The sequence below is a fragment of the Oryzias latipes genome, chromosome 1 (genome assembly GCF_002234675.1).
Source record: "Oryzias latipes chromosome 1, ASM223467v1".
NCBI lineage: Eukaryota > Metazoa > Chordata > Actinopteri > Beloniformes > Adrianichthyidae > Oryzias > Oryzias latipes.
This window is the reverse complement of record NC_019859.2, coordinates 3,912,203-3,933,324: the sequence shown is the minus strand read 5'-3', so window position 1 is coordinate 3,933,324 and position 21,122 is coordinate 3,912,203. Positions and strand designations below refer to the sequence as shown.

Genomic DNA, 21,122 nt, shown 5'->3' with positions numbered 1-21,122 from the left:
ATAGTAAAACATCATCTGCATAAAGACTTATTTTGTGTTCTAAATTTTTGGTTTGAATGCCTTCAATGTCTCGACTTTGCCTAATAGCAGCAGCTAGAGGTTCAATAAATAGTGCAAATAAAGACGGAGATAGTGAACAGCCTTGTCTGGTTCCTCTTTGTAAATTAAAGCTTGGAGATGTTTGATCATTTGTTCTGATACGAGCATTAGGAGAGGCATATAGTATTTTAATCCAGTTAATAAATGATTTTCCAAAGCCAAATTTGTTCAGGGTGGCTATTAAAAATTTCCAGTTGACCCGATCAAATGCCTTTTCTGCGTCCAGTGACAAAATGGTTGCTTCTCGGTTGTTGATGGTTGTATAATCTATGAGGTTGATTAATCTGCGCATGTTGGTAGATGAATGTCTACCCTTTATAAAACCTGTTTGGTCAGGATGTATTAGAGAGGGAACTACCTTCTCCAGCCTTCCCGCCAAAGCTTTGCAGATTATTTTAAGATCTGCATTAATCAGCGATATGGGTCGATAGCTGGATGGTGATGTGGGATCTTTCCCAGGTTTCAGAAGTAAGATTATATTAGCAGAATTCATATTTGGAGGTAGATAATTGTTGTCCTTAATTTCTATTGTCATTCTGAGAAAAATGGGAGCTAAGATTTGCCAAAACTCTTTATAAAATTCTGCTGGGAAGCCGTCTGGTCCTGGGGCTTTTTTACTAGGCATGTTGGTTAATGCTTTATGTAGCTCTTCTTTAGTAAAAGGGGACTCCAGGGCTGTGATTTGTTCCTCTGTTGGTCTAGGCAAATCTATGCTATTGAGAAAACTGTTGATGTCATTGTCAGAGGGATTAATTTGGGATGAGTAGAGAGATTGGTAAAAGTTTTTAAAAACTGAATTTATTGCAGCTGGATCATGTGTTGCATTTCCTGTTAGGTCTATGACTGATGAAATAGTTGTCTTCTCTTTGTTTATTTTGAGTTGATTTGCCAAATATTTCCCAGATTTATTACTGTGATCAAACCTCTCCAAGCGTAGTCTCTGTAATAAAAACTGTGTTCTTTGATTAGTTATTTCATTTAATTCGATTCTTACTTTCCTTATTTGTTGTAGAGTTTGTTCATCCGGAGAGTTGCTGTAGGTTTCCTCTAACAGTCTGATTTTTTGCTCTAAATCCACTAGTTTAGAGTTTTCTTTTCTTTTTTTGTGGGATGAGAAGGCGATTATTTTTCCTCTCATGACTGCTTTCCCGGCCTCCCATAAAAGGCACGAGGAAATACCTGGGTGGTCATTATTTTGAAGATATGAGGACCATTCTTTAGCAAGAAAATCTATAAAGTTAGGGTCTCTGAGCAACGATGTATTGAACCTCCAGCTCCTTAATGAAGGTGGTGATGTTTTGTTTTTAAGAGTCAGGGAAACTGGTGCGTGGTCGCTGATAGTAATGGGGTGGATCTGTGCTTCCGTAGCTATGCTCAACAAGGAGCTGTTAACCAAGAAATAATCTAGCCTGGAGTATGATTGATGAACTGTGGAGAAAAAGGTATAAGTTCTTTTCGTGGGGTGGAATAAACGCCAAACATCACAAAGACCAAAATCCTCCATGTACTGTTTAACAGTGTTTGTGGATTGCCAGATTCTAAGATTTCCTGTGTTATTTAGCCTATCCATCTCTGGATCTAAACACATGTTGAGGTCACCTGCAATGATTAGCGATTTGTCTGTATGTTCAGATAGCGCAGAGAAGAAGGAATGAAAGAATTTAGGGTCATCTACATTGGGGGCGTACACATTAGCTAAACACAGCTGCATATTTTGGGTGGAAAGAGTGACTATTATAAATCTTCCTTCTGGGTCTATGACTGTACTAGTTTCTGTGAATTTAATTTCCCTATTTATCATAATTGTTACTCCTCTCTGTCTAGAATTATAACAGGCTGAATATACGTTGGGAAAATCTGCTGTGGCGAGAATATTCACTGAGGAACTAGACATATGAGTTTCTTGAAGAAACGCAAAATCAGTTTTGAGATCTTTTAATTTGCTCATTACTTTCAGTCTCTTCTCTCTGGTTCCAGCTCCGTGCACATTCCAAGTAACTAACCTTAGGGTGGACATGCTGCTGTTGAGGTGAATGCTAGAAACTGTATGTTGTTGATGGAGGCAAAAATGAGTATTCTATTATTCATGTATTTCCCTGTTTTCTTTGACCCTCCTCAGAACCGAAAAAATCCTTCTTTACACTTAAGAACCACCGGATACAAATTCTCTTCCCCTCCCAAAAGTCTCTCTAGACCGAACCTCACCCTCTGATAACTTTACTCTGTCCTCCAGCTGCCGTCTTTTTCAAATTTTCAGTTCTCTGTTGCAAATTTACGGAAGCGATTCTGTAGCATACTTAAAAATAAAAGTCAATACCAGAAATGGTTTTTCATTTCAAAATGATGCTGCATTTTTTGACTCAATATTAAAATGAAAAAGCAATCCACCAAAATGCTTTTTCATTTTCTACTTCAACATCGCTTATTCAGTCACTTAATTAAAATGATAAAGAAAATGGTATTTGACATTTCATTTTCAAAAGGTTCTCTGGTAAATGTGTGGCAAAATTCATTTATAAATGTCTAATTTGACAATTAAAATGGATTAACAAAAATGCTTTTTCATTTTCAAAATGTAACTCCATCAAATGACTCAAAATTAAACTGAAAAATCAATACTTCAAAATGCTTTTTCATTTTCTACTTAAAAACCGCTTATTCTATGTCAAAATTAAAACAAAAATGTAAAGAGGGAATCTCATTTTCGTTTTAACATCCACCCTGCGAACATTGTCCCAATATATCACATAATTCAATTTGACTTAGCATTTCCAGAGGAGAGACGGGGCGATGACGTCAGTGTTATCTCCATGTCTCCGGCTGCTAAGAGGCACATGCTAGGAGCAGTGCGGCCAGGCTTGTAGCTTTGTGTTAGTGGCACTTAGTGGTCACTTTGTAACGCTGTGCACTCCTGACGATTGTACACAGCTTCACAGGACTACGGAGCAGCATTTCCGCCTTCTGCGGTCCTCCTTCGGACACACTGCGGTTCGTCAAAACTTCCCCCGGACTAGCTTTGTCTTCGGACCGGCAGCCGCCTTCGCATTGCGGAGCGCGAAGCCCCGCCCTCCGAAGCTCCAGATCGCCAAAAGCAGAAGTGCTGCTACGCAGATCTACTCTAAACCATCATATGAATTTGTGTTTCCAGTGGTGTCCAGACAAAATAAAGGCTGATGTAATTCCCACATTTTTACATCCAAGATGCTCATTACCCGCACAGAGTTTTAAGTACCTCCACGGCTAATGTTTTTAACACATATTAGCCTAATGCTAACCCATCTTTCGGGTCCTTGCTGCGAAGAAAAAAGCACTGAACCCATGGGTTTAAAATAATATGAGCCAGCAGGCCCTTAATAATAATAATATGGTGTTTATCATTTAATTAAGTGACAGAAAAAGCAGTGTTGAAGTAGAGAAGGAAAAAGCATTTTGAAGGATTGCTTTTTCTTTTTAATTTTGAGTAATTTGATGCAGCTTCATTTTGAAAATAAAAAAGCATTTCTGGTAATTCCTTTTTAAATGTCAAATTAGACATTTCTAAATGAAATTTATAAAAATGCTACACATTTACCAGAGAACTTTTTGAAAATGAAATGTAAATTACCATTTGCTTTGTCATTTCAATTAAGTGACAGAACACGCGGTGTTGAAGGAGAGAATGAAAAAGAATTTTGGCAGATTGCTTTTTCATTTTAATTTTGAGTGAAAAAATGCAGCTTCATTTTGAAAATGAAAAAGCATTTCTGCTTTTGACTTTAATTTTTAATAAGGATCGCTTCCATACAAATTGCTCATTCCGGCTGCTATAATTGCTTTCACCTGTCAGGTGTTAATTGCCACACCTGGTGTTGTGTGTTTTTTTTTTAGTTAGTAGCTTACACCTGCCTGTTGGTAATTACTCAAACCTGGTTGATAGCAGAAACCTGTTGGATTTGAATGTCCACACTTGCTGGTTAGTGATTCTCTAACTAACCATTACTGTTTGCAGTCAGCTGTTACCCCTGTTATTGATTTGCTTCACTCAGTAAAAAGTGACTTACTTCTGTTGTTCCCTGTCAGACTTTCATTAAGAACAAAATCTTTATATTTTTTTTGTAAAAAACTTCTCTCTTTACGTTCACTATTTTTTTTCCTTTTTTAGGTTCAGCTTCACAGATGAACCTGCAGCTACTAATCAGCTCCACTTTGACAAGTGTAGTTGAACCTTTGTTCAAAGGCACCAAAGGAGAACAATATGTAAGACTCAAACATTTCTAGCAAAGATTGCTATTGGCAGGACAACTAAAGCAACCCTGCAACAAGAAGTTCATGTCCTCTCAACGTAAGTAATCATTAGTGTTCACTTTAGCCTGCAGATTCCTGTCCTAAATTTCAGTATTTAAAACTATAAGGATAAAAAAAATGTCAAAATTAAAGAAATAGAAAAATATATTACGAACCATGTTAACCTGAACATTCAGGTTTAGATTGGTGCAAAAGAGTTGGACGCAAAGCAGGCTCTGACTTTCTGCCAAGCCTGTAGTCTGAGAGAAAAGAGCGAAACAGGAATCACACATCTCTGAAAAATCACAACATTTTGAAATGGCAAGTGTTAAAAGAAGGCACCAGTCTGAGCTGCGGCTGCTTCTCTGCCGAGGCAAATGTTTTCTGGCAGAACATAAATATTGTAAAACTCAGTGGTGATGCAGGAAACTGATGAACCCTCTGAACTCACTGTATTTTTGTCTAGACTCATTCAAAGATGCTGTGAACCTTAGTAACAAACCTTTAGGCTTCAGCTACAGAAAAAAATAATTAAAACTTTTGATCTACTTTCAAAGCATTCCCAGTAATTATAACTGAACTTTTTTAGCCATAAAAAAACCAAAATCAGTCACTTTCTAGGACACAGTAGCGGACGTACTTCATTAGAAATTCACCTCTGAATTGTGGGTGGGACACCCATGACTGAGAGCTCTCTGTTTACATGCTCTCTGACTAGCTTACAGCCCCTCACACCCTCCACCTTTTTCCTTTGCTCCTGATTCACAGCGATTTAAATGAAGTATTCAAATACATTTGGAGCTTAATTTTCTTAACATTTCTCCTCCATCCTCAGAAAAATAGCACATGAACAAGTTCAAAACGCAATTTTCTATCTGAGTACGTCGCATCTTCATCTACAAGGAAAAATAGAGTAGATGAATATAGTTACACTTATATTTGAATTCCAGAGGGTGGCGATATTGTCCTATGGCGGACAGGGATCATGTTCCAATCTTAGTAGAAGATGGGATGCAGAAGGCTGCGGCTGCATGTTTGTATCACTCCACTTATTAATGTATTTATTTTTAACATTTTAATCCCAAATGCAAAATGTAGTCATTGAAAGCTAAACATATTTGTGTGTCAGAGAATGAAATATGGACATCACAGACTGACCCAAAAAAAACTCTCGGGTGAAAACTATGCTATGATGTTTTTAAGAGTTTTTAGTTTTTTTTTGTTCTTGTGTCATTTTTTTCTTTTGACATATATTGAAAAAAATTAAAAATGTGTTTCTGAGTATTTCCTCGTTTCCGATCATTGTAAATCGAAAGCAGATGAAAAAATACGCTAGAAAAAGAGCTCACTGGTGACGTAGAAAATGCGCTGGGTGGGCCACATGCTCTGCTCCATTCTGATGCATCCACTCGCAGACAAACAGATCCATGTACGTTATGTTTTCCTCGCCCGAGCTGGAATCTGTATTTAAACTGTACAGCTGGATAGCTTCAATATTTCTCCCCATTTTTGTTGTATTGTAAACGCAAAAATTCATTTTAAAACCAAAGAAAAAGATTTTGAAAGCTAACATTTAATATTTTTTAGTTGCAACTTAGGTTTATTTGTTAAAACTGAATAATTTGTTTGCAATTTTGGAAATTTTGATCACTAAAAGTGTGACTTTTTTCCTCGATGTGGTGGCACAAAAATCACTTGTGTGTGAGGGGCTGCAAGGGAGCGGGAGAGAGTGTAAACAGAGAACTCTCAGCAAAGTGGAAGGGGGGCGTGGTTCCGCCCACAACTCAAAGACGGATTTCTACTGAGCTGCTGCCGCTCTGCAGAAACTATGTCCTGGAAAACGACACAGGTTTTTGATTACGGCATTATCAGAATTTAATAGACCACTGGGGACAATTTTAAAATGAGGGGAAAAGATGATCGGAGTGGGACTTTAACTTTGGCAGCTAGAGAGGAGGTCAAAAGGTTTTTGCTGCGTGACAGAAACTAAATAACTATAGAAAAATAATTGTGGACTAATAAACGAGTTATTCCACTCTTACAAATCTGATTATTTATTACAAGATGTGAACAACAAAATTAAAATTTAAAATAGTCTTTTTGATTTTTACTTTGAAAAAGAAAAAAATATGCCGGAAGTAGGGTAGCCGTCCCTTCTGGTGTTCTTCATCCCTCCCAGCCTCCTCCCACGTTTCACTCCATCACTTGGTGTCTCCATCAGTGCAGCTCTTCCGCCGGCCTGCGGGGAGAAGATGGGTCTCGTGTCCCGGACCTGCGCCTGGCTCCTGCCCTGCCTGCTGGGCTGGAGCGCCGTGGCTCTGGAGCTCCGGGAGCTGTTTGAGTTCGGAGAGGAGGCTGGAGACCGGCAGCTGCCGCAGACCCCCGACGCCTCCGTGGAGGTGCTTCTGAACCACAGCGTGAGGTTCTTCCAGGACGCCTTCCACAAAGTTTACGTGAGTTTTTCACGTCCGCAAAATGCTGCGTTTACTTTAGGAAAACCGCAGCTTGAAGAACTTATGGAATTCGGTCTTTCCTGCAAATTATAAACGTGCGTCAGAACACACAAATACAATAAATATATAGTTGAAAAATCATTTGAATAAATAAACATTTTAACTTAACATTTTAACTCGTAAAAAAACTTTGTAAAAAATGTTTCTGTAACACGATTTTGTTTTTCTCATTGTGATTGTAAAACATCCAAACCCCTTGCTTTTGCAACAAGCATCAAAACACATAGTTAATGATTCGTTTGTTAAACGAGGAATCGATTTTACATAGTTGTCTTGACGCTTAATGTAGAAAAAGATGAACTTTGTTCCGAATACATATTAATGCTGATAAGAAAGTGTTGGATTTCTAAAAAAATAGTGCAGGCTTCGCTTAAAATGAGGCACCTGATGCTGTAAAAATGTTGTTTACAGCATAAAAAGCAGTTACTTCTTTGACACAACCAGGATTTTTTTCCCCTTATCATATATCAAACATTATAAATGTTAATTTTGTAACTTCTGCTTCTCCATCAGGTTAGAACACGTAGAAATGTTTTTTTTTTTTTGGTTTTGTTTGTACATGCTGTTGTTCCACAGGACAAGTGCTTGTTGTCTGGGCTTCCTGTCAAGAATTTTATGGCAAACCTGTGAGAAATCTGAGGTTCTGTGTGGGCTTTGGCATGCCTATCCTGGGCTTGGAAAAGTCGCTTTCCCCAATAGTAAACATTTGAAAGAGTTTTGTCGTCTTCATCTCATTTTCAGAGTACGAATTCTCAATTTACCTAGTACAAGTTCCACATTTGCTCAATTATAAATCAACTATGTCAAAAACTAAAAACAAAACCAGATGTGTTTCAGATAAAAAACTGGATTATTAAAGCAAAGTTTTATTTAATCCTATTAAATTCAAATTGATTTGATTCAGTATTTTGGCATAGTTTTGATAGCCTGTATGTTGTTCTTCAAAATAAAAGTCTTCTAGTAATTTCTGCCTGCAGCCTTGTAGGTCCAAGCATAGTTCTAGCTTCATGTAATTCCCATTAATTGTCTGGTTTGAGGTTTTGTGAACATTGTGCGTCAGAGAGGACGATGCATGTAAAGGAGAGTTGAGTGGAAGTGGAGCTTCATGGCAGACAGACAGACAGAGGTGTTGGATTCTCTGTAAGTATGTGAACAAGGGTTGGAATGCTTCGATTGGGAGTCAGTTGGTACCGGTAATCCTTTCATCAGCCCACACACGCAGAGTGGACACATTCCTAAGGTCAAGTGACAACCCTTCCAGATTCCTGTTTGGAGAGGGCGTCCACATCAGGCGTGACGCTCGATCTGCAACCACGTTCTCACTCTAGACTTTATACTGTGTTCTAATAATCGCTTAGTACTGGAAGGTCTTTGTCAAAAAGTCTTTTGAGCCTCTATTTTGTTTTATTTTGAAGGACTCTGATGTGTCTTAATCAAATATGGTCAATTGGAATTAAATAAGGAACCTTTGCATAAATGGCATGTAAACAGTGTTAATTTGCTTATTTCATGTCTTCTGTCTTCGTCATAGACTGTATGTGAGAACTGGATTTCCGTTGCAACAACAAATCATCAGTAGGGTAAAACTAACCTGTGTCACGACGGTCTAAGGCCAGCACACGTTCCCTATTAGCGGGTGAACAATCCAACACTTGGTGGATGGAAAATGTTTACTTCAAGGTCCAATCAAATGACATTAATTCAGTCGCCATTGCTCTGTGATATGAAAGCCGCCATGTTGGAACAAGACGTCGGTGAGCAGTAATTGGTCTGAGTCGGTCTAAGTCAACTTTCTTTGGCAACCTCTCTCGCCAATCAAGAGTAAGCTTTTGGGATCATCTTCAATCAAGTGTTCCTCATGGTCTTTTAAATTATGATTATGTTATTTTTAGCCAATTTCTAAAAAACTGTGTCATTTTCTAAGACGTAGTTTCTGCAGAGCGACAGTTATTCATTAGAAATTCACCTCTAAGTTGGTTGCCGGGACTGTGGGTGCAAAGTAAGCCCCCCCTTGCTTCCCATCATCCACAATCTCTCTTGCTAGCTTACGGAACAACCCCGACCCCTTACCCCCCTTTCATCTAGAGCTTGGTGTCTACATGCTCTTCCACTGGCGTACAGCCCCTCACATCAGATCCATGTAGCCGTACAGTTTGTTGCCAGATGAAGCTCAGTTGAGGAAAACAAAGACCTACTTGTGTAATTTCTGGATGCATCAGAATGAAGCGGAGCTCGGAATTTTTGGGCTGACCATTTTTTTTTTTTTTTTTGTCTGATACCATGTTCTTCAAACAGCCTTTTTTCATCACCTCCTGATTCACAACAATTTGAATAAAGAAATACTCGGAAATGCAATTTTAAATACAATTTCCTTGTATATTTCCTCCATCATGAGAAAAATGCCACAAATACATGTTAAAAACACCCAAAACATGATTTTTATCAGAGTGGGTCTTTAATTGATTCTAAATTGTCCCGAGGTGTGAATTTAAGTGAGGGGCTCTTTGTCTGTTGGCCCTACAGTGGACTGGGAAACTGTCCATGGTGTACCCTGCCTTTGGCCAACACTAGCTGTGATAGGCTCCAGCAACCTGTGACCCCAGAGGGGATTTGTGGGTTTAGAAAACGTTTCTATAAACTATCTATATTCCATCATATTTTCAAATTAAATCGCAAGCCCGGTACTTCAGAAAGTGTCATACCTCAGCTTTCCCTTAGTTTCCCACAACGTAAAGCTTTAATTAGCTGCTGTGAGTACATATAGTCTATAAAAGACCCACCCCTCTCTTTTAAGTGTACCCAACTAAAAAACCCCAGCCCCCTAATATCAGTAATATCCTGTTACTTCCCCAGTAATTATACATCTTGTGTTGACAGCCTTTGATCCTTCTGTCCAAGTCGTGGAGATGTTAGGGATGAAAAGATCATTTTTCATCATCCCTGTGGTTCCCTGGTCGCGCTCCAGATTTCTCTGCAGCTGCAGATCTTCTCCCCTTCTGCTCAATGCATGATGGGAAGTTGTGCAGAGTCGGAACATCTGCAGCGATTACACACTAGACGTCTGTCCTCAGAAACCCAGATGGTTATCCTCCAATGTCTTCCTCCCTCCTGTGCTGATAATGACGATCTCAGGGTCGAATGTGAGTGATGTCAGCGATGTCCTGGCAAGTTCCCTTGAAAGACTCCGTGTGTTCCCACTGTTTCAAGTCCACAAACAATGCAGGCATTATTGCTGTCCAGTAGAATTATCACAGAAATTCAACAAAAAAAAGAAGCTTTTAAGTGGCGTTAAACTAAATTACATAAACACATTTTGTAGATTACATTTAGTTCACTTCTTGTACTGAACTTTTCTTTCACTTTTAATTTCATTTTTTTCATTTTAAAGGTGAAAGACTTGACAATGTATGAGTTCAATATAATGGCAGGTTCATGAATACCCCAGTGGCTATTATCTTTCAATAAAAGCGGTTTTGTTTTGTTTCATAAACACCTTCATTCAAATGAATAAAAAAATCAAAAACTATATCTTAGCCCCGGAGAACCCGCTTGATCAAGTTTAGTCTTGTTTTTATTCTTTTCTTCTTTTATATTTATTCATTTTTGACTTATATTAGTTGATGCTACCCAAAGTGAACAAACATACATTGACTTTAAAAGCCCAGAACAAAATTGTTCTTGGGTTCTCCAGCGTTAAAGACTGTCTTGTTCTCTTAATCTAAACCTTAAATTACACCCTCATTTATGTGAAAGGATGAACAATAGATATTTTTTGGGTCGTGTTATTCTCCAGGAGAAAAGAAGCTAAAGAGCATAAGTCCAAAGAATTTATTGTTGGGCTATTCTGCAGAATGTCAATTTGCCCCTATTACTGTAATGGCAGCTTCAGTTATAGATGCATTGAGGTGCAAACAACTGTTTTTTTTTTTAGAGGTGAAAAGAACCATAGCTTCCGAATCTGATTACAGAATGTGAAAAGCTTTTCCAATTGAAGAAAAAAGCCAATCTTAGTTCCTGCCGCTGTCTAAGGTCGTTTTAAGCTGCTTACTGGTTCCTCTCAGACTAAAGTCTTGCTGTTTACTTCCATTCAGCATCTTCAACTCTTTCCTAAAGTCCGTCACCTGCTGAGACACTCGGGCTTTTAACCCACATGCTGATGCCGCTCATGCGTTTCACTTGAGGAAGTCTGTCGGGGACTAGAGGGGGCAGAGGTTCCTGAATGGGGGTGGGTGAAGGGATTCAAAATCTCCCCCTCAAGACAGATCCACGCTAAGACCCCAGCTTTACAGAGGCATTCAAGCATGGCAGCTTTCCTGTTTGTCTCATATTTCTTTTTCCTCTCAAATCTTCCAGCAGCATCTTCCTTATGGATGTTTCTTTCATGTTCTCAGAGGCTTTAGCCTTTGAACGTTGGGCTTAGAGCTGTTTGATCTGAGACGTACCTGTATGTCTGAGGTGGATAATTCTGTATTTTGTCTGTTAGGGTCATTGTGCTTTGAAAGAGGATTCTAAAACATGCTCTGTTGTGCCGGCACAAAATGCTAACAACAAAGTTAAATATGTGTTAAATATGTGTATTTTCTTTTTGTTTTTTTGTAATTAACATGTTGAAGAAGCCAGTTAGCTTTGTTTTGATTCTGTGAACTTGGAACTTAAAGGTTTACGGTCTTAATTTTGAAAGACTACTTTAAATCCGAGACTCAAACTTTTTTGAGGTACATTTTGTTAGACTGCTCCTTCTTGAAGAAAGACCTCCAAAACTCAGTCCTGCTCCAAATGGCTCTGTTTCGTGTTTTACTGCAAACTACACACAGTTAAAAAAAACAGCTTTTTATTTAAAATATTCAAATCCAACAGTAATTGTTTGTCAGGAATTTGCTCCTATAGTTGACTGCTAAAAAAAATAAAGAGAGAAAAAACAGGCTTTGCCCTAAAAGAAAAAAAAGAACTGGCTTTAAATTGGTTTATGCTTTAGTTTTGCTGGGAGTTTTGAGAAGTTTGCTTTTGCCTTCACTCAATTTTAAGACAGCGTCACCCGGATGAATAAGAACCTTCACTCACATTTATGCGCACTAAGGCTGCACGATATGAGGAAAACTCGCGATATGCAATATTAAAGATTAATATTGCGATAACGATATAATTTGGGGTTTATAAAAAAAAATAGCAAAATAACCAAAAACATCATTCAAATTTCATTGCAACAGTTTAAAAATTATACTCCAAATTATCCCCGTCGACATAGGTGACAAAAATCTAACACAATAGGCCTCCATCCAATTGGTAAACAACTTGAAGGCGTCCAGGTCAAATGCATAAAGGGATTTATTTGATTTGTTAAATGCTTCTAGCTGCCATAAGATTGTTTTTAACATATTTAAGGTTGATCATTTATTGCGATTTTCACTGTCTTTTCGATATGCATATTGCAGAGCTGGATATTGCGATAACAATAAATTTGCAGTATATTGTGCAGGCCTAATGTGCACGCAAAAGAGGTTTTTTTCCCTCTAAAGAAATTATTTCTTTATCATCAAACTCTGTTCTTAACAAATGAACTTGATCTTTTTCTTGTTTCAGATTAACACCAATGGGTTTTTGGCTTTTGAAAACCCTCCACCTGAACAGGAGTACCTTGGAAAAATGCCAAGCCCTTTTAAAATGATTGCAGCTTTGCTGGGAGACCTGGACAGTGGAGGCGGCCTGGGCCGAGTCCACTTCCGGGAGGACGACAGCCCGGAGGTGCTGAGGAGAGCTGGGGAGCGCATCAGGCTAGCTTTCCCTACACTGAAAAAAAAAGTATGTTCGATTTACTTAATTCAATAGTGGACAGTGGTTGCACACAGATGTTTTGCTTTCACAGCAAGTTAAACGATCAAGTTAAATTAACACAAGTAAATGTCATTCAACAAAACTGATTATTTTGTGTTAAAAATATGTGATTGAGACATGTTACCACAATGTAATTTGAGCTCTTGGATCAGTTTAATTGGTCACAATCTCATCACTTTATTTCAACACTATTCAGTAATGTTTACTCCAAAACTATCTGCTTACTTAAATACAACTTATTTTTCATATTACAATTTTGAATTCTATCCTAATGTCAAATACATAAGACCTTTAAATTAAATATGTATTGTTTTTTCTAATATAACTGCCTGTAAGAACTAGTAATATTTCAAAACAATGATGCTACCATTAAAAAAAATCATTAGTTATTAAAATAAATCATTTGTACAACTGCAAATACCTTTCTGTTAACATTACTCATTTTTACTCAAATAAATGACAAAAATTAACAGTTGCATGTCAAAGCTTTATTTCAAAAGCCACAGTACAAAAAACAGTCAAAAATACAGCAAGTGTCCAAAATTTCAACACTGGTATTGTGACATCTTGATTCAAAATAGCCTTAGAAGTATTAAAACTTTTTTTTTAAAACTAAAACCTTTTCAGATTGTGTACAATCATCCTTTTGTCACTTGGAAAAACTAAATTGAAATACAATGCCAATCAAACAGAAAAAACTGGCACTACTTTTCCATGGCAGATAAACAGTTATAACCATCCCACATAATAAACACTACACTGAACAATGTGATGGTTTTTGGGTTGCTGATCATTCACCTAGAAATTGAATGTCCAAAATGCAAGAGGGCGTATGTGAACTATAACTGTCCTCTTACCTTTAGTTAAACATGTGACCTGCACAACAATGATCTTTCCTTATTGAAGTTTTGTCTTTAAGTTTTGGGCTTTTCTCGAGAGTTCAGTCGGATCCAATTCCATGACCACCTTTTGAATCACCTCAAAAGTGTAGCGGAGCTGTGCCGGGTAACTCATGTTGAAGCAGTAAAAAGTCCAAACAGCATGGCTGTTGCAAGGGCCACATTATCCAGGTCCTGAAGTATCACCACACCTTCGATGATGATGCCAACATCAGGAAAGTCCTTGCCTGGTGTCTCCTTGGCAACATAGACTCCCGCTGTTGTTTTCTCAATGGCACTTAGAGTGGAGACGTCAGTCATGTCCTGGGCAAAGAAAATATTTATTGAAGATTGCTTTTTTTAAACTGATCTTTTGAATGCAAAAGTACTCATGCTATAGTTTAAACATGTGAGCAGCATAGTAAATTATTGTTGCGGTAGATTCCCCGCCATCAATAGCACATTTGGGAGGAAAAATAAAATCGACAACTTCTAGCTCAAATGAATAATGTTAAGCTTTACAATAGTTTTTAGGATCACAGAGTGCACTGAATACATTTAAAAATGTAGCAAATCAGTAATCTACTTATAACACTCACCATGTACTCATGCACCAAGATGTCAGGATTCTCATTCAAATAGAGGCAAAGTCCTTTAATTAGGGACTCCCTTCTAGCATCCACGTCATCCTTAAGAAATACAAAAGAAAATACAGAAATTTGAACTCAAGTTTTCAATAGACAGTGTATGCGCGTTAAAAATGACAGATCATCAGTACTCTCAGGTAGAGGAAGTCGTGATTTTGCAATGGATTTATTTATACAAGTCTTGACTGCAATTTACACTTGATAGTTAAAAAAGTTTGATAATTGACAAGTTCTTACCATCATCCTGTCTGTCATGTCTTTCAACATTTTGCCCTGCTTCCCTGATCGCTTTGAAAACACTCTCAGCAGACTTTCAGACAGAAAGTCAAGCTGCGACAGAAACCTTGACTGTAGAGGCATGGTTGTAATGCGCTTGAACTCTGCGTTTATCTGAAATAACATTAATAAGCATTATCAAGCATTGTCTTTAGATGAACACATCCTCTACGACAACTTGTCGAGGCTTAATTTTTTTAATTACCTCTGCTGGATCAAAAAGAGCTGGCCATCTCTCTTGTAGCTCGCTGATCATGGGAGCATCATAAATTACTTCTTGTCTTCTTAATGAAAAGGTTTTGTTCATTTTATCCTTTATTGCATCTCTGTTGTTGCGCTTCTTGACATCTGAAAGAAGTTCGATCCTTATTGTCTCAAGGGACTGTTCACTTTCTCCAAGTGGAAAAGGGGGACAGTAATCCACTTCACCCCTCTTTGGTCTCTTAACATCATAAGCAGGAGAACATTTCTCTGCTGGTTTATGTTTCAAAGCATTCACACATACCTCAGGACATCCTACTTTCCTGAGATGTGTGCGGTAGTTTGACAATTTGTATTTGAGGCTCATCTTCCATCCTGCATAGCCACTGGGTGAGCCCTTTTCTTTTAAACATGGATGCCTCAGGATGAGTGCCTCTGCAACTTGGTCAAACTTTCTGTCTGTGGGATATACTGTGTGTTTGACTACCTCCTGGATCAACCCTTCCAATATGTCAGACTTCAGCTTTGGATCAGGAATCAGCAGCATCCCATTTTCTTTGAAAGCTACATGGGCCTTCTCCAACTTAATTTCTGCATCATATGTAAACCGAGGAACAAGGAACAAATCTGGCCATGATGACCGTGATGAGGTAGACTCTGGAGATGAAAGAATAACAGTGCTGTCACCAGAACTAGATGAGGCGACATCAGGAGCACTGGTTGATGGAAAGGAAAAACTATCTTCATCTTGATCCTGAGGTTGGATGACTGTGTACACAACTTTGAGTGTCGCTTTGTCTTGTATTTCCTCTATTGAAGTCAAGTTCACAAAGTCGTTTCCAAAAAGTGGGTCCATAAACTGCAGTCGAAAGGGCGTCATTATTTTACATTGAGTCTGTATCTCAGCCTCCAATGCAGCCACAGATGAAGGCAGGCCAGCAGAAATCACAACCCTCTGACTGTTGTCGGGTCCAAGGATAACTCTGAGAACAGCCTGATTTGTCATGGTCTCACTTCACTGTCTGTAAGGGAAAAGAAAAAAAAATGAAATGATCAATTTCCTAAGAAATATTGTTAATCACCAAATCTGGTTTACTGGTGCAACACCAATACTTTTCAGAATCTGACAAAAAAAAAAACATGCCAACATCAAGTTGTCAAAAGTGCGCAGAAAATTGAACAAAAAGGATAATAAAACACCAGTTAGTGCCTAGGGTTTTCCATGCATATTAGTACATGATAGAAACAATGTGTACAAACAAAGCAAAAAACTTTTCCAACACAGTATCTCCATCACAGTCAAGAGTGGATGTTGTTGCCAATTGCACCATGGTTAAACACAAAAGGTGAACTAACATCTCTGTAACTGATAAGACTGAAAAGAACGCAGGTCAATACCAGAGGAAGTGTGCTACATACTCAAGAGAGAAGTGTAAAAGGAAGCCCTCCAGGGTTCCCATGCAATATAGTTTCAAACTTTTCCACAACATTCTAATATTTACTCAATTTTCTTCAATAAAACTTTTAAATACATAATGTTAACTTTAAAAATTCCTTAAGTAATATTTTTGTTTTTTCTCTCCATTGTCTTATACAGAAGGTCCACATTGGAGAAGAAAGAAAGGAGTGAGATAAGCTAAGAAAAACAATAAAGAGAAAAAATATGATTAGTAAAAATGGGATAAGAAAAGAAAAGAGAAGTTTGGGGGTGCAGCAGGTTCAGAAAGAACCCTGGGTGTCCTTTTAAAAACTGTATGAGCATGTAGGCACAATGATTTTTAAGTCTTACCTACAGATACAGATTGATCTCTTCAAGGTCACCATCCGTATACCCCCAACTACATAGGCAGCCAGTGGATACTCATCAACCAGGTCAGAGACTTCCACAAGATCATGTTCTCGTGCCGTAGATGGAGTCAGCTGAAAGGCTCCATAATGCTCACAATACCACCCACACAGAAGTTTCAACACAAAAAATAGTCTTTGCTGCAAAATGCATATTTGATGGATTTCCCCAAACTCAGGCAAGCCACCCTCAGAACCATATGCCACTATCATTCCTGGTCTGTAGTTTATTCCTTTGCTCCATACATTTTTTGCGATGTTTATTTCAGATACACTGGGATTTATTTGTTTAAATGCTTGAGCCAGATTTTCCTTCAAAACATCTAATGGGACAGTGGATGCATGCGACACATCCAGAACTGGTTTATCAATATTTGGAGAAGACAAATGGTAGCCAATCATAATCTGATGTTTAACAGCCAGAGACAAAGGGACATTTTTAAAGCAACTGGTGTGTTTCATAACTTTTTTAAAGAAACTGTGCTTTGCCTCAAACCTGATGGTCCAAAGGCCCGCAAGAGGCCCAAATAGTTGTATTAGTCGCGGGTAATGCTCTATGTAGTGGTGTTTAGGCAGTAAAGTGTTGTTAGGAAACGCCTCTTGATACCTTTGCCGATGATCCGAAATTTTGCTCTCAAGGTAGGCTATAGATTCATCACTGTGAACTGGGGCAACCACTAACTCCACAATCTGTTTTAGATCCAACAAGACCTGCCATATTGGCTCATGTTCAGGAATCTTGGGGCCAATAAGAAATGGTAGCAATCTTAACAAGCACCAATTTTCATGGGCATTGCCTCCGATTGTTTTCCTTCTTGAAAGTGTTTGTGGCAAAGTATGAGGTTTATTGGTTTTGTCTGTCCACTTGTAAGGGAAATGGAGAATGGAACCATTTATTTCTTCCAAGGTGATATACTCCTTTGATATCAGTGACGTCAGGCAACATGCTATTTCAACAGGCACAACACCTTCAAGAAGATCATGAGAAATGTCAGGAGGATAGCCACTGACCACATGAAAATGAGAAAGTGCTTGAGTAAATGGACAGGCTCTTTTAACTCCAAAAACACTACTGCCACCATCTAGGGCTGCTCTGACATGGGTTTCATGTGTTTCTTTCCTTCTGAGGCTGAAAGCTCCTGACCTAACCTCATGTGACTGAATGTCTGAAGCTGGTGCTGTACAAAAACGACAAAAGAAGGGGCCTGTAAAATTCTCCACAAAGCCTGCTATTCCATGTGCTCCTAAATTGTCTGCAACAATAGTCTGGACTGTACCCTTAAGCGATTTGTGCAGTTGTGGAACAAAAATGCCATCAACCTCTAAAGATCTCAGGTCACGTATTAGAGGCTCTAAAATCTTGTTATAGCCAAATAACTTTACATTGTTTGTTTTGCACAAAATGGCCAGAAAAATCGAGCACAAACTAGAATGAGACCCTGGAGGTAAGTTATTTAGTACCCAGTAGACAGCGCAAAGTTTGTGGGTTTTGCGGGAGGTTCCCAGAGGATTACAGACTTCAAAGTCATCAGCATACAAAGTAATTGATAAACTTAGGTCTTCCCCAGACAACAAACAATTTTCCTTACAATGCAGACCGTCCTTATATGACCTGTACAAAATTTCTTTTCCAGTCCCTTTTTCCCTTTGTGTGTTGTGATTACCAATTACCTTATCCACAATATCCTTCCTACTCAGCAGCACTTGCAAAGATTCTAGGATGGAAACATACTGTAATGTTTTGTTCTCTTTTGCATCCAATATATATTCTACCGGTTCAACAACATTAAATTTTGATTTGTAATATTGCTTACGTTGGTATGCAGTACTCAAAGGCCCACCCTTCTCTATGGCCTTATTCAAAGGATTTGCTGAGCACAAAGAGATTATTTCCTCAATAACAACTCTGTCTACTTGGACATTGTGCTTCTGAAAAGTATTCACTATAACACTTTCTACATGAGATTTTGAGAGACAGTCAGTTAAGTAGTGAAGTTCTACCAAAAACTCATTGATTGCTTTGCTTGGCACACAAGAAAAATGTTCTAATTTTAACAAAGCTGCTGCCAAACTGTGCTGAATAACATCTGGTAGGTCACTTAGACCATCAGCACTGCTACTTGGTTGAGCATCCTCAATGTCATCATCAGAAGCACTGGAAGCAGAATCTAGGGCAGCAACAGTTGCTGATATTACTATTCCTGGTTTAAAATCTTTGGATGAGTAAAGTCTGTGTTTCCTGCTCTTGTGGGATTTAAAAGATCCTAAGATATTTGATTCAAAGTCGCAATGCAAAAACATACAAGTTACAACCTCGTTTTTTTTCAAGTGTGCATTAATATGAGTCCAGTAATCTCTTTCAGACACAAGATCCTTACAGGGACACAAGTGGCAGCTATAAGTACATCTCTCTGAATGATGGTGACTAGTTTTAATAACATGGCATCTATTCAAATGAATTAATAGTGCATTCCACGTTCTAAAAGTGCATGGACAGCTTTCATGAACACATGGAATACGACTGTTTTTTCCATAATGCACATGTCTTACTCGATAATGCTTCAGAAGGTGGGACCTACTTTGAAAAACTGAAGGGCAGGCCTTGCATTGCCACATTCACTCTGTCACTGGAACACTAGTAGCACTGTTCACTGTAAAGTGGGAAACAAAACATGATTAACTTATAGTGAGGACAAAATTGTAATTGACTCAAAAATACATTCCTGAGATAAACATAACTCATTTGTCGCTAATTTGCAAAGCAACTTAAAGTAGATGTAATGCATTGAAAGCTTTAAAAGCAAATACAACTTCTTGTTCTTACCACAAACACTTGAGCCCACGCCTTTCAGCTGACTCCAGGTGAATAGATGACTTGAGTTTGTCAATCTGAAGCAAAACAGGGGAGGAGTAATTAAAATAATGCAGCCAACTAAGTAAGCACTTAGCAAGGACAGAGTTTTAGGGCCACACAGAACATTTGTGTATTATTTTTTTGTTGTTGTTGTGTATGTAACTGTTGCCATGACTTCCGGGTAACGCAGCATTTTTTAGTAAACGTTAAGTTTTATCACAACCCAGCAGTAGCGTCTCATTCTCAACATAACAAGATTGTATTAGAAACTGCATTTATTAGTGAGAAGAATGACACTTTGACTTTATTCTCGAAATTAACTTTACTGCTCACCGCTTGATGACCGTAAACGCAAGGGAGCCGCTCAGCTCCACTCCAGGGACGAGCTGCGTTCGTGTTTGAGACCCCGCGTCCAGAGAAATTAGCTGGTGGACAGACGACTCGGACCACGGCTGGATGAGGAGTCTCTTCACTTTATTTGTCCACGATTTACACTCGGCATACAGTAGATATCCAGCTACAAATTTTCAGTCTAGCTACGCGCTCCCGTTCTCTCTCGCTTTCACGCTCAACCCACCCCTTTTCTCCGCAAGGGCTACGACACTCTTACATTATATTTTGACTTTATTTCGAATATAATCTTGACATTTCGACTGTTTTTGCTAAGTGAGGAAGAAAAATATCATCCTAATGATCCTCCACAAAAATAAATTTCATCGTGGCCCCAAAATTTCGTCGTACTTAGCAGACGCTGTTCGATGTAAATCTCTCCAAACACTAATGTGCCGGTAACACACAATGTAAACCTCGATTAATTGAAGAAAAAAAAAAATCACACAGAAGACCAAAATATGTTAGGAGCGCCGCAAAAATGTGACGACGCGGTTGACCGCTCCAGCTCAAAAGACAAATTCAAATAAAACAGAGTGATAACGTCATCTTATTTCAACGTTAACGTTATGTAGTCACTCCTGAGACATTAAGCTACATTTGACTCAGATTTTGTCACAATTCATTTAGAAATTCAAGACTTACCGGGAAAGTTGCGGTGTGACGTATCGTACCACGAGGCATCGGATTTGACTGAGATGGTTGCCTTCTTTTTCCAACAATCCTTAGCGCGCGAGATGAAATCCCGTGCGGTATCCCGATAATTAGTATTGCAACATAACCGAGTTGCTTCATTCCAAAGTGATGTGAACAAATCCATGTGTAATCTCTTCATTTCATGTAGATTATACATTATACAGTCACATTTCACTCGAAAACATGTAGAAATTGTTTTAAATGCACCAGATATGCTTAGATTAATCCAAGAGACGGTTGTCTCCTTTTTTTCAGTGTACAGGTGAAGAAGAGGAGCCCACGAATGCCCTCATCGTTACCTGGGAGAACATGGTTGCCCAGGGGACTTTGGGACGAGGGGATGGGCTGTTTGCTAAGGTGAGCTGCTGTCTTTTGTTTTTCTGGAACCAGACAAAGTGTGGGTCTATCTTCTACAGCAGAGCCCTAAATTACAGTAGGTTAGCTCTGTAGACAGACTAGTTCTTATTAGGCAAGTTCACCTGATTTATTTTAAACAGAAATGCTGTAGGTTGGTGGTGTTTGATAAAGAAACCCAACAAAGAAAAGAAAAATAAGATGATGCTTGCAAAATACACCGAACTGAAGTTTTTACATTGACTAAAAACGTGTTGACTTTGTTTTAATTCAT

The 21,122-nt window shown here is 38.5% G+C and overlaps 2 protein-coding genes across 6 annotated transcripts in view; one reads left to right on the top strand and one right to left on the bottom strand.

Annotated features, from left to right (window-relative positions):
* The first annotated feature begins 4,250 nt into the window (after window positions 1-4,250).
* The window catches only part of LOC101171549 (nidogen-1), a 40,036-nt gene continuing 23,164 nt past the window's right edge, over window positions 4,251-21,122 (top strand). Inside the window, exons 1-4 of one of the 2 annotated variants that reach the window (XM_011481096.3) lie at window positions 4,251-4,420; window positions 6,584-6,815; window positions 12,456-12,674; window positions 20,750-20,851. In XM_011481096.3, coding sequence (XP_011479398.1) covers window positions 6,615-6,815; window positions 12,456-12,674; window positions 20,750-20,851 — 522 coding nt within the window. In that variant the 5' untranslated portion in view covers window positions 4,251-4,420; window positions 6,584-6,614. Of the gene's footprint in view, window positions 4,421-6,554; window positions 6,816-12,455; window positions 12,675-20,749; window positions 20,852-21,122 lie in introns of those variants that run through there. The other variant, XM_020704775.2, reaches the window with a different exon arrangement.
* LOC105355082 (sterile alpha motif domain-containing protein 3) lies at window positions 13,174-20,681 on the bottom strand. 4 transcript variants are annotated; one of them, XR_002873183.1, is made up of 6 exons: window positions 20,444-20,681; window positions 19,379-19,443; window positions 19,134-19,205; window positions 14,470-14,622; window positions 14,185-14,274; window positions 13,174-13,909 (listed from the first exon to the last, which is right to left on the bottom strand). XR_002873183.1 is itself a non-coding variant. In XM_023954299.1 (5 exons), exons 3-5 carry the CDS (start codon window positions 14,590-14,592, stop codon window positions 13,718-13,720), a joined length of 405 nt encoding a protein of 134 aa, XP_023810067.1. In that variant the 5' UTR covers window positions 14,593-14,622; window positions 19,134-19,205; window positions 19,379-20,094; the 3' UTR covers window positions 13,174-13,717. The 4 variants fall into 3 exon arrangements, 2 of the variants coding, with proteins under 2 accessions (XP_023810067.1, XP_023810065.1); XR_002290601.2 differs by lacking the exons at window positions 19,134-19,205; window positions 19,379-19,443; window positions 20,444-20,681 and adding exons at window positions 14,714-15,731; window positions 16,499-19,125; XM_023954299.1 differs by lacking the exon at window positions 20,444-20,681 and having other exon boundaries at window positions 19,379-20,094.

Bases quoted from the DNA above. Each gene is read 5' to 3' on its own strand.
- LOC105355082 (XM_023954297.1), bottom strand. From the start codon at position 15,715: ATGACAAATCAGGCTGTTCTCAGAGTTATCCTTGGACCCGACAACAGT. The intron at 14,275-14,469 runs GTAAGAACTTGT...GTATTTCTTAAG, and splicing joins ACATGACAGACAGGATGATG to GATGACGTGGATGCTAGAAG. The intron at 13,910-14,184 runs GTGAGTGTTATA...TTCTTTGCCCAG, and splicing joins TCTTGGTGCATGAGTACATG to GACATGACTGACGTCTCCAC.